General features: G+C 42.3%; 1 protein-coding gene across 14 annotated transcripts; it reads right to left on the bottom strand.

The window, feature by feature from the left end:
• Positions 1-1,557: 1,557 nt before the first annotated feature.
• On the bottom strand, positions 1,558-11,873 carry map2k4b (mitogen-activated protein kinase kinase 4b). 14 transcript variants are annotated; one of them, XM_037080531.1, is made up of 14 exons: positions 11,613-11,743; positions 10,406-10,534; positions 10,253-10,288; positions 8,833-8,865; positions 6,895-6,997; positions 5,950-6,124; positions 4,946-5,065; positions 4,640-4,759; positions 4,493-4,544; positions 3,917-4,044; positions 3,643-3,720; positions 3,369-3,517; positions 2,786-2,831; positions 1,558-2,106 (listed from the first exon to the last, which is right to left on the bottom strand). In XM_037080531.1, exons 2-14 carry the CDS (start codon positions 10,479-10,481, stop codon positions 1,993-1,995), a joined length of 1,230 nt encoding a protein of 409 aa, XP_036936426.1. In that variant the 5' UTR covers positions 10,482-10,534; positions 11,613-11,743; the 3' UTR covers positions 1,558-1,992. The 14 variants fall into 14 exon arrangements, with proteins under 14 accessions (XP_036936426.1, XP_036936430.1, XP_036936425.1 ...); XM_037080535.1 differs by lacking the exon at positions 10,406-10,534 and adding an exon at positions 9,008-9,062 and having other exon boundaries at positions 11,613-11,723; XM_037080530.1 differs by lacking the exon at positions 11,613-11,743 and adding an exon at positions 10,833-11,533.
• Positions 11,874-12,392: the final 519 nt, after the last annotated feature.

Here is a 12,392-nt window from a genome sequence, read left to right as displayed (position 1 = left end):
TCCAGAGTGTAATGCATAGTTTGGGCACGGGAAACATTCTATCATCAGTGCAAGCCAGAGAGACATGCTGAGTCACGGAGGAACATGCCGAGTCCACGGTGACCTTAAGGGTCAAAGAGCAGCCACTATGTGAGGAGTGATCTCTCTTCTCTCCCGGCAGTTGTGGTGTGGTTGGTACAGAATAACATCATTAGCAGCATCTATGGGTGTCACGCTTCTCGACAGGGGACCCTCGCCAGGACTTGGACGAATGTCGCCGCAACCGCTTGCCTCCGTGTGGCAGCGCGGTGGATCTGTGATCAGTGTGGATGAGCAGTTGAACTGTACAGTGCTGCGACCGGCTGCTGAGGAGCATCGGGGCTCGTTCTCAAGCTGAAACGTCTTCATCGTACACCCGCCACCCAAACCTCGTCACTGTTTGAGTCGATCGTCTCTGAGCCTTAACGGTCACACAGAACCCGCCACGAACAGCAGATTAGATGTACTATATACATACACATTTACATCGGAGGACAGAGTGTCCTAAAGTAACTTTACACCAGGCAATGTAGCATTGTATTAGCCTCAGTTTGTGCCTATTAAATACTGTCATTGTGTTTGGGACTGAGGTTAGCGTCCAGTTTAATGGAAGATAAATTGCTCATAATATCACAAAAAAGGCGGGACATCTTCAGACAACATTTGCAGCAGTTCTGATTATAGTTCTAAAATATTCAAATACTCTTCTAATCACCTGGATCATAGCATAAAAAAGCATTTTACCTAATTCCCAAGTCAAGGCTTTATGTTCTTAATCCAAACAGAGTTGCTGGCTAATGATAGCTCGAAATTACACATCTCCTTGCTTTTGCAACATTAACAAGAATAAAAACATGAATTAATTAATGTTTGGTGTTTGCCGCACAGAATTGAGGGACTCATGTTGTTTCTGACAGTCAGCATCAGATCTTTGGAGTTACTTCAGTTATTTACAAGTTTAGTTACTTGCAAATATTGAAAGTAAAGCGTTCTTAGAAAATTTAAATGAATTCACTCAGTAAACAGACTTTATTGTTGTGGGTTTTTTTTCCTGTGCATTGGACAAAATATGGTTTGATTTAAGTGATTCTGCAAATACTGTCAAAAGTTCCAAGTCTTGGTAAAAGATGTCCTGGACTTTAAAAAGATCATCAGGGATTTATCTTTTAGAAAACCAGATGCTTGTCTCTGTGACTCAAATGTAGTGATCATATATGGAAGGCACAATCTGGGGCTAACACTGGGTGTGAGAAATGTTTGACTAACTCACAGATTGCATATTGGAGAAAAAAAAAAATAGTAAAGCCACAATACCGAATCCATGAGCTTTCCAAAGAGAAAAAAAAAAACCCTTTTGCATACTCATTTACCATGAGTGAAGGTGCCCACAACAAACTGTGTGAAAGAGAGTGTGTGTGTGTGTGTGAGTGAGAGAGAGAGAGACTATCTGCAGGCATCTGTACATGTCAACACACATAAGCATACATACAGTCCACGATGTACAGCCCAATAGCTGGTTATTTTTGTTCATACATCATGAGTGTCACTGTTCAACATTTTATTTGGTAGATTCTGTATTTGTGTACAACAAGTTCAAGTATATATATACCATATATGTATACTCTATTCCTTTTTCCTCACATAAAAAGAAGCATTGCATTTTACTAAGACAATGTTATGTCTTCAAGTTTTTCTGGGTGCAGATGGACGATGATATTTTAGATTTCACCGACTTTAGCATGAGGTGATGGAGGTGGAAGGCTTCTCTTAACAATAAATCATCTCATTGCACCGGGCAATTTGGACTTAGTTCCTGTGTTCTTTGGAACGTGGGAATAAACGGGTGATCCTACGTTACTCTGAGGGCTAAGATGTCAAGCGTCGCATCACAAAGCTTTGTGTCCCACCCACCGCATGTTGGGTGACCCCCCCCACCCCACTCCCCCCACTCCCGATTCCCCGGCCTAACTCCCATCAGTCCACGTACATAGGAGAGATCGGAGAGGCTGGGATCTGATCCAGGATGCGACATACGTAACTTGCGACGTCCACGAAACGCTCTTCGTACATCAGAATGAAGGGATGTTTCTGGAGGAGAGATACAGTGGGTGTCAGACTGGTGTGGGTGGTACTGAGGAGCTTTCTGATTTCAAAGTTTAAAGTTCTGTATCCTAAATTCTGAAACAACTGTTTGCCAGAAGAACAAGAGGAGTAGCTCCTACATGTATTTACTTGCCTTGAAACAAACTCAGATTTTATAGGTTAGCAAAAATCTTGGAACACATGGTGGAACATATTAACCCTTGCTTAAATTTGAAGCTGCAAATCTCTTTATTTTTCAACCACTTGGGATCAGCGAAAGAAACAAGTGACGTGTGATCACCAGATAAACTTCTTGTGGCCACCCAAGTCCAACGTTTTTGCTTTTTAGCTTTGTTTTGGTCACTACCAAGTATCAAAAATAGGACATATTTTATTCAGTTTGCTAGATGCTTCGCTATGTTCACCGGCTAATCACTGACTAATGTGTACAGTGGCTAAAACTTTGAGCAGCAAATTTTTCAAAGCTTTTCCTACTACTGCTACAGAGGTGTTGAAAAGAGCTCATTTTGAAGAATGGGCTGAAAGAGGCTAAAAAGGGGCATGGCAGAGTTGGATGAGGGTTAAGGCATCATATTCAGAAACAAACTTTTAACTATTAAATTCAGGCTGGTGTATGGATTTGTGTGACTTGCATTGAAAACTGAAGAAAAGTCCAACTACTTACCAGAAGCTCCCTGTACTTTGGCCTTTTTGATTCATCCTTTGTAAGGCTGGACAGAAAAAAAACAAATAATTGCAAAATGAGAAAAGATAGATAGAAGCACAGAAATAGTAATGTCAAGCTTACACTTTCAGAAACTGGTTCATATACTAAATAAAAGTCCTTGTATGTAAACTCTTAGTAAGGAGATCATTTCAACGTTCTTACATTTCGGACCCTTTTAAAATCTGACAAAAAGAGAAAACAGTAACTTAAGGTGCAATCACTGATTATTTTTTAAAAAAAGAAATTAGCTTTAAACCGCTTTTCAGGGTCTTCAGTTAGCTCAGTTGACATGGAGACTACAGTGACTAATGAAGACCATGAGATGTGGTCAAAAGCTGCAGTGAAAACATGGTAAGTTTATCTCGGTCGTGAAAGAAAGAACTTTAATGCTGAATTGTTTCAGTAAAACAGAAAGTCAATTTAACTGGTACAGATTCACATATATATGACACTTTATTGCCTGTATCAATACAGTGTGTTTACTGACCATATGGATACTGTATGTAAAGCTGTATATAAGGCTGGATGTATTGGTGCATACCATAGGTTAACAAAGTTGATGAACTTGGGGGAGAACTGCCTCTCCTCTGAGTTGCTGAGCTGGGGGGGTTCACCTTTCACCACTTGTGTCAGCTGATCGAAAACACTATTCCACTTGGGGTAAGGAAACCGTCCGGTGGCCAGCTCGTACTGAAAGCAGACACAAACCAGCGACTGTGATGACCAGATGTTTGCCTTCTTGCAGCAGCTCCGTTCTTTCAAACCGGCTCGGATGTAACATAGTGTTAAGATGTCATGTTAACGCTCCGTCTTACCAGGGTGATTCCCAAGCTCCACACGTCAGAGCGGACATCATAGCCTTGTCTGGAAGCACTGGGGTCTATCCTTTCAGGCTGAAACAGATCAAGTCAAAGAATAATGTTTTTTGTTTGTTTTTTAAAGTCTGTTTAATCTCCGAACATCTCGTTCCGGTCTGTTTCTTTAGTTCCCCATCTTTATAACTGCCTAACTGGCCTTTAAGGGGTATCCTGACATCTGAACTTCTGTCTATGTCTCTGACAGATTTAACTGTGAGTTTTTCAGTCGTACCGCCATGTAAGGCCTGCAGCCTGCATCTCTGGTCTTGGCTATGGAGTCCACCAGCTGGCCGCTGATGCCAAAATCACACAGCTTGATGTTACCCCTTCGGTCCATTAGAATGTTGGAAGGTTTGATGTCTGAAATAACGGAAAAGACATTTTATACAGATTAACATTAACAGAAGTGAACCGGGGTGTTCGATGCACGTACCAACAGAAATGTGTTGATACTGCCAGCTGCCTATAGTTTGTTCTGACACTCCATACCTTTAAGAGGCAGTGTAAAAACATTCACCATCTTTGTCTTTGTACAAAAAGACTGAGTGTTCTTTATAAAAAATGAGATATTCATCTCTCTTGTCTGACTATAAAGCGGGTCCACATGCTGTCATCCAATCAGAGCAGACTGGACTTTTTAGGAGGGGGGTCTTAAAATGACAGGGCGTTCTAGCAGATGAATAGAGGTGCTGCAGCAATGGACATTATGAGAAAGCATGTAGCTGAAACTGAGCAGAATATGGGACCTCTTACATCAATAACATGACCTCTGAACTTTAATACAATTTTACAATAATGATAAACTTACCTCTGTGAATTATTTTCAAGTTTTCTTTTAAGTGGTTCAGTGCTTTAACGGTCTGTTGAACACAAAACAAAACACATCACTTCTGTTTCCATCATTACATGGTATGAAACCAAACTCAGTGAAATATGGAGTGCATGGGCTACTCACCGCTAATGTTATTTTGCCTAATATTTCCTCTGGAATGACGTCATCTAATGCACAATATACATATTTGTAGAATTTGTCTAATGAGGTAGACATAAGCTCCATACAAATCCAACAGTCCCCCTAAAAACAAAGAGCCGGCAGTTAGTTTCCTGAAGGTTTGAGGTTCATGTCTACAAAAACATCCACCGCGTGCTGGAGCTGGTGTCACTACATCAGTTAAATGTTAGATCTCTAAGTAACATTGCTGCGTAGTAAACACAGGTAATAGAGTGTGGTGCGTTTGAGGTCAGTGAGATTCAGTCAGACCTCTCTGAAGAGAGCGCCGTAGAACTGAACAATGTAGGGACAGTCACTACTCCTCATCACCACGTCGAGATCCATCAGCAGCTGCTTCTGCTCCTTCTCGTCCACAGTGGAGCGAATCCTCTGAGAGACGCAACACAAGAACACATTCAGTTCAGTCTTATTCTTACTTTCCACAACATGCACTGCTGATTTAGGTTGACAGTTATGGATTCAAGCTCTCACTATCACACAAATGATGTGTTTTTGTTATCACTTTGTGTAATATGCATGCATGTGTTACCAAGAAAAGTTAATGTCACTGCACGCTGTGGTTTAATCAAATATGTGACAAATGTCAATAGCAATTCTGAGACATGTCAGATGGTCCGATGAACCTGATCACATCCATTATCAATACAGGTCTATCTGACCAACATTAACTGTAAATAGTCATGATTGTTTTCATATTAAGATCTAATCACACTGCAGGCAGAATGAAGATGAGAATGCTTACTGATACTGTGTGTAAATCTAAACGCTGGTGGATCAGATGTCCAGATAAAACAACTGTAAGAGTTTTTGACTGATGTTCCTGTTTGTTCTCCGGCCCCTGCCACCCCTGACATGTTGTGGCTTCAGCCATGCTGACACATCTGTTGTTTAAATATGTGGCTTTTGCGGTTTTTCCTTGATGATTAAAAATATTAATGTTGTGTTTCACACAGGAGTCCAACACCTTCTTAAATGTCAAGTTCAAGGACTTTTCTCATCTGACATCATCACGGTAACAGGCCCACTGATGGACCCTCCCCAGCTGGCGTACCATGCAGGCAGAGGGGTTGATGATAATATGTCAAATAATTTCAATATCTATTGCACAAGATATATAAGTTGAAGCACCTTCAATGATATTTTTAAAAATGTTTAAAGCCTTGATTTTTTTTCCCCTTAAAACTCAAACTAGAAGATTTGTCGGAATGAGTTAAACCTAAAGTCTGTCAGTGTAAGAGTCAACAGCAGGTCACCTTGACAGCCATGATCTGGCCCGTGGGTTTGAAGACCATCTTGTTGACGGAGCCATACGCTCCGCGACCGATCTCCCCGAGGTCTCTCAGATCCTCTGCAGTGAAGTCACAGTGCTGCTCTGGAGAGATCTTCAACTTCCCCGACGACTCGATACTGTGTCGCTGCAGACGCTCTCTGGAGGGTGGGACAAGATTGGACGAGGCAGCGTGTGAGACAGAGGAAGTGGAGTGGGAAGGGGAGGGACAAGAGCGAAAGGACAGTGTGGAGTAATGACAGGAACATGCATTATAGATTAATGTGGATATGATGAATAATATTTAGTAGTTCCCTTATCTGGAATCTTTATTAGGTTCACATATCTGCAACCGCCTGAGCTGTAACCATCGTTAACTTAGTCAGGGACATAATATCTGGACAGAGACATTGCTGTTGAGTTTTTCTATATTAATCTTTTGTCTCTTTGAGCACCACAAACCCAGTGCCATCTAGTTACATTATATACAAATCCGCTGACCAACAGTGGATGACATGTCAACAAATGTACTAACACGCAAACAAAGGCAAGAAAGATGGCGGCTAGCATGCAAATGTAGATGGAAATAATTTCAGTATAAAACTCGTCTTGACTTTGAAAATGTTTTACGTGGGAAGAAATGCATTCAATATGTTTATTAGGTCCAAGGATATATGAAATGTGTTTTAGTGAGATAAGGTGATTTTAAACAAAACTTTCTTTTTAAAAAAAAACCCCACATGGTAACTTTCAGTTCTTGGCGGTTGCTGTAACCGTTTAAAGGGAAAAAAACCAAAAAGAAACATAAAAAACTCAGCAATTCCAGAAAAGTGCTGACATACAGGACACACTGACCCAGAAGTCTTATATAAAACACAGTCATGACAAACAGAGTTCCTGTGAGATGCCACCATCAGCTGCCTCTACTCACATGTGCGGGTTCTGGAAAGAGGGAGGCGTTGGGTTGAGCGGGAGCCTGGAGGTTGGTTTCACTGGAGGGTTGGCGAAATTCAGCTTCAGAGCTTTACGTTTACCTGGCAGGACAAAGAGAGGAGCAGATCCAGAATCCCACAACATGCACGGCACACTGTCGGTTCTACCAGCTGGTACAAACACTGTGATACATGTGCTCGTCTTACCTCAGCAACTTCTGTCTCTAGCACTTGAGATAAGCCTTTACATGTGTGATTGAAGCTATATTAAGAGATAAATGTTACAGTATGAGCTAAAAAACAGCACATTATTGTGCCTTTTACAATGAAATCTGGCTATCAGGTCAGTATAGAATGGTGAGGAGAAAACTGATATGGCATTAACGTGATTTAAAAATCCATTCATTTGGAGTTTGTGTCTACAGACTGACCTTTTGGGTTATCTCAAGCTCTTCTCAAGATCAGAGGAAGCGCACAACGCATTCTGAACACAAGCAAAGTGCCCGCAGGTACAGGGGCTCCCAACAGTCAGATACCACACCAGTTCTTTCAGCTGTACACAATACCTTTTATTCCCAACAACATGCAGTGGGGTCCAAAAGTCTGAGCCCACACTGAAAATATCCAACATTGTCGTGTAACCCTGGAAATTACAAGAATGTTTGAGGAGACACCAAGTAAATAAAGAGTGAGAATTGTTATTCTAAGTAAAGAGGGTCCTTATCAGCATTAAATCATGTCTGGTCATGAGGTTTGTGAGAGGGCAGTGCATGGAACCCTAAAACACTTCACAGATACTGGATCAGTTGCATCTAATGCGTGATCAGTCAAAAGAGAACTGTCTTGTAGTGTCTCAGAGCACAAGGATCAGCCAGGAAATACCATAAACTCAGTGGATGACTGAAAACAAGGTCAATTTATTGGAGTGGGACACCTGCACAGAACTGACTCCACCCTGACCAAGGAGAAGCACCAAACTACTGGAGTCCATGCAGCTTGAGTACGCGCTTTCATTCAAGCAAAAAGGGGGACAAATACTAAGATATCCTGAAATTCATGGACAATTTTCAAAGATTCAACTCCTCACTTAAGTGTTCAGTTGACACGATCGTTTCCCATGAAACAAAAACAATATTAGATTTGAAACAAATACGAACTAGAAGCATCAAGACTGCTGGCCTCAGACTTTTGGACCCTTGAATTCTGTATGCAATCCAGTTTTTGAAAAGGTTGTAAGGCATAAGAGCCAAAAAGAGCCCCACTGCAGGATACTGATACTGGGAACCCCTGTCCAAAACATTTCCATTGAGAACTTAAAAACAAAAGTGCAAATCAAACCTGAACAGTTTCCCTGAGATATCAAAATGACCCAACACTTAAATAGCACTTGATTCCAATTACAAGACTGAATCAGTTCAACACTGTTTGTTACCTTTAAGTGGATATTTTGGGTGTATGATAACTTTTCTTTTTTTTCCCTTTTGAAAGTGCTGATTTTCAGTGTTGAGTCGTCTTTGCCATGCCCTGTTCAACCAGCTCTTGAGTGCAAACAGGTTCCTTAACCTTTAAGCCCCGGTGCAAATGAATCTCTCTTGGTCATAACTGAATTGGTGACAGTTGCAGTGAACAGTGGACAGACTCCCCATCTACCAGAGCACCACACAGGCTGTTTCAATAGTACACAGTGGCATCCTCACACCTGTTTTATCCAATTAAACATGAGCATGATAGAAAAAAAATAAATAAAAAATCATCCAGAATGTGGAGCTCAGTATGAACGCTGATCAATCGCCAGGCAGCAGTTCGCACAGTCCTCAGCCAGGATTGAACAGAAACAGGCTCAGTGAAAGCCGGCGAGAGGAGACCACTGTAGACTACTGAGGTGCACCCACAAAGAGTAGAGGTCGGTGTGCTTTGTGTGCGAGTCTATTGCTTACTTTGGGACACTCCAGACAGGCTTATCTGAAACCCTGAAGTAAAGGAAAGAACATTTTACTACATTTTCTTTGGGCTTGTGTGTGAGTGTGACTGGGTCGTGATTTCTGAAAAAAAGTTCCATCCTAGCAAGAGCCAATGCTGAAAGTGGAATAGAGGGCAGGTTACGTTACTTACTTTCAGAAAGCAGTGCCATGTTTTGGTGGGCCTGGCTCAGTGCAGTGACAAGCAGCTGTTCGTGGAAATTCATGTGACTCCATTGTATTACCAGTGGAATGAGGAATAGTTTTGGTCTCTTCCTTAACTTCCTGCAGTTAATCACTTCAGTATTTTTTCACATTTAACGATAAAGCGAGTGACACCGAGGCCCAAAAGTGGCTGATGCTTTGTTTTAGTGGCCAGTTGTATGTGGTATATCACGGACGTTGGTATGCTGCTGCTGTTGTTGTTCTTCTGTCATAAAGCAGTCGCAGTCAGTCAGTCATGTTCCACTGACAGGAGCCACTTTTCACCAGCAGATACCGTGTAGAACTGGTGGCTTATGCCATAACGTTGAGCAGGAGATTATGATTGTGGTCGGCAGCTGACAGGCACTGACGTCATGGACGCTAGGCGGTGATTGCGGCGTATATAAAATAGGAGGCAAACACACTCCCCCATCTACATCAGTGGAGCCAAGGTCATCACCACAAAGCTCAGAATTTGTACAGTACTCCTTTAGAAAACTTAAGATCTTATCAACTTTTACAGAAGACTGGAACATCACAAACTGGAATGTCTTGTGCACAGCCCAGGACAGGAAGGCTCAGCAGTGTATTAACAGAAGTATCCACTGCCGTACCACCAGACTACAGAGCAGCTTCTTTCCTCGGGCTGTAAACCTGAACTCATCCTCAACACTCCACCGTGAAGAATCTTTCTTGTGTTTTAGTTATGATCAATTTATGAGCTGCACATGTACAGGCGGCACACAATCAGAAACGCTAACAGGAAGTGATGTTCGCCAGTGGACCATGGCCGACCTTCTGTTAAGCGATTAAGCCAGAAGAAGAGCAGCAGCATACCAGACGTTAACACGGGCATACCACTAACCAATGAGACGCGTCACTCAAACAGATATCTGTGCTGTTGGGAAAAAAAAAACAAAAAACAGACTGACGGGCTCGTCTGATGCAGTGTCTCATGGGGTCTGTCTACTGTGTCTAGATAAGATCATATCGAAACTTGATTAAAACATGCAGATAAGTAGATACAATTCAGGTTTGACAAAAAAAATAAAAAAATGTATACATACATGAATGAAATTTGGAAACAAAAAGAAAAAAATGATTTGAAGGAATTCCCGTGCCATGGTATGGCCTAAGCAAAGACAACTGAAACCCCCAACAGCAGACTGAACCCTAGTAAAATAAGTGTGAATACCTGTTTCATTCTGACATCTCCAGCAGGTGTTGGTTTCTGTAAGGTTTAGATAAAACATTTGATGCCAGACATCTGCCACAGAGTGAGAACATGCAACTCAGATGTGTTACTGTACTGCTTGTACAGTCAGTCAGTCAGTCTATCAGCTCCCACCTACGCATCCATTATCGGACACCACCTCGTCCGACCTGCTCTGCGCCCCTCTCACGGTCACATTTAGACAGCACATCACAGGAACGGCGATTCACCATCATGTGTGACTGCACACAGGGGTTTGTGGCGCTGTAAGTTAGCACATAGCATCTTCTGACAAACAGCAGGGAGCCAAACAGGCACACAGACCAAACGGCTACTGCTAGTCGAGCTAAACGGCTGAAGGATTGGCTTTCCGTCCGATAATGGATTTACAGTGTGGAGGCTGCGTCGCAAAAAAACATCACACAGCTAGAAATGCACATCCCGATATCAGTAACGAGCGAGATATAGTGGCAGTACAGAAGTTAACGTTAAAAACGGAGGTGTTCGTTTTAGACTAGGTCATTATTTAACGACAGAAGTAACAGCAGACTCAAAGAAGGACCTTTTGTGACGCTGTCGGTCGTTATTTAAAGATGACTGGTGACATGTTGAATAGAATGACCGTGTCTGACTTGAACTTTCTTTTTGTTTCCGCTCTTCGCCGTGCTGAATTCAAACAGTGGCCTGGCTCAGACACACTCTTCAGTGTAGGCCTTGGTGCTACTTGTAGCCACCTGGTGCTAATAATATCGGCGAACACACATTCTTGCATGCAGCTTCACGCCGCCCACACGTTCGGGATTTTGGTTTTGTCTCTACTGAGGTTGACGACGGACTAGAGGAGTGGAAACAATCCGCAGTGTCAGTTCAGGTCGGACAGTACACAGCGAGGAGGAGGAAGGGGCGACTTCACCGCGGCTAACTTGGTAGCCATGTAGTTACAGGGAGCCCATTCAAGTTAGCCGAGGAAAGCTAGAGCGACAGCGGAAACGACGCAGTTCAGCTTTCAAAATAAAAGCGCATAGTTTCGCACAACTCACTATACCCGAGATGACTACAAAGCTATTGTTCCTCTTTTTGGAACATTTCGATCATTTGTATTTTCATATTTAATTACTGAATCGTGTGTGATCATATGAATAAACGAACACCACTTTGGAAATGCATTCTTGCTCACAACGCGGAATCTAATTTGAAAGTTCTGACCGGAAAGCTTGAATCAATCCTGCTACCTTGACGATGGTTTTTCAGGTTCTGGGAAGCTACGAGCTACATTTTCCTACTAACTCCTCGGTCCGCAGCTGAAACGGAACAATACCAAATAAAGGCTAATGTCACCTACCTTGCATGCTGCTGCTCTGCGTCTGCTGCTGAAAATGGTGCGACGTGGATCCAACAATGTTGCTGCTGTTGCTGGAGCTTGTGGAGTTGCTGTCAGGACTGGGAGTCGCCATTGTTGTGTTGAATTCCGGCAGCAGCGCTCAGGCTGCAATGCAGAGAGTGAAACTTCGCCCTCTCTGCCTTCAGACGGGACACTGCGCCACCTGAACGCAGCAGCTGCACCACGGCCACGTCTGTGCCGCTGCTGCCTTCACGGCCTGTCGGAAGTACAGGAAATCACGCTTCACAGCGCAGTGCCTCGCATATTTCACTCATTATTACATCACGTTTTCAAATCAGTCCACATTTTATTTCTTACATCCCTTTATCTAATTATATTGCCATGTAATGTCTATGTATTCCCTCAATTTTCCCCAATGTGATTCAACAAAATAGTGAAGAACACAGAAGTAGGTATGCTCTTTTAATCAACATTGTCCCCGTACCGATTCATTGGTACACCGTCTGAATAAGTTTAGCATGTGAGTATTTCAGATTTAATTCAAATATATCACATCGATTTATCATGTTCTTTAGTTGTCAAAATATTATAAATATAACCGTAACTCAAGGTGCAGTCACTAGCTATATCAGAGGTTTCAACCACGTCATATACTTTGTCAGAGGATGGAAATTTGTTTAGTATTCATAGCTCTAGAATAAGAGAATACCATTTATATCTTCCTGTTACCACACAGTATGTGTATAATCTTAATTCGTAGCACGCAATTATATCACTGCT

This window comes from Acanthopagrus latus, chromosome 20 (assembly GCF_904848185.1).
Source record: "Acanthopagrus latus isolate v.2019 chromosome 20, fAcaLat1.1, whole genome shotgun sequence".
Classification (NCBI taxonomy): domain Eukaryota; kingdom Metazoa; phylum Chordata; class Actinopteri; order Spariformes; family Sparidae; genus Acanthopagrus; species Acanthopagrus latus.
Note: the sequence above shows the minus strand (reverse complement) of the source record. Positions and strands in the feature narration are given on the sequence as shown.

Bases quoted from the DNA above. Each gene is read 5' to 3' on its own strand.
- map2k4b (XM_037080525.1), bottom strand. From the start codon at position 11,724: ATGGCGACTCCCAGTCCTGACAGCAACTCCACAAGCTCCAGCAACAGC. The intron at 6,998-8,832 runs GTAAGCAATAGA...TTGTCCTGCCAG, and splicing joins CCTGTCTGGAGTGTCCCAAA to GTAAACGTAAAGCTCTGAAG. The intron at 2,107-2,785 runs GTAAGTAGTTGG...TCTCTCCTCCAG, and splicing joins CAAAGTACAGGGAGCTTCTG to AAACATCCCTTCATTCTGAT.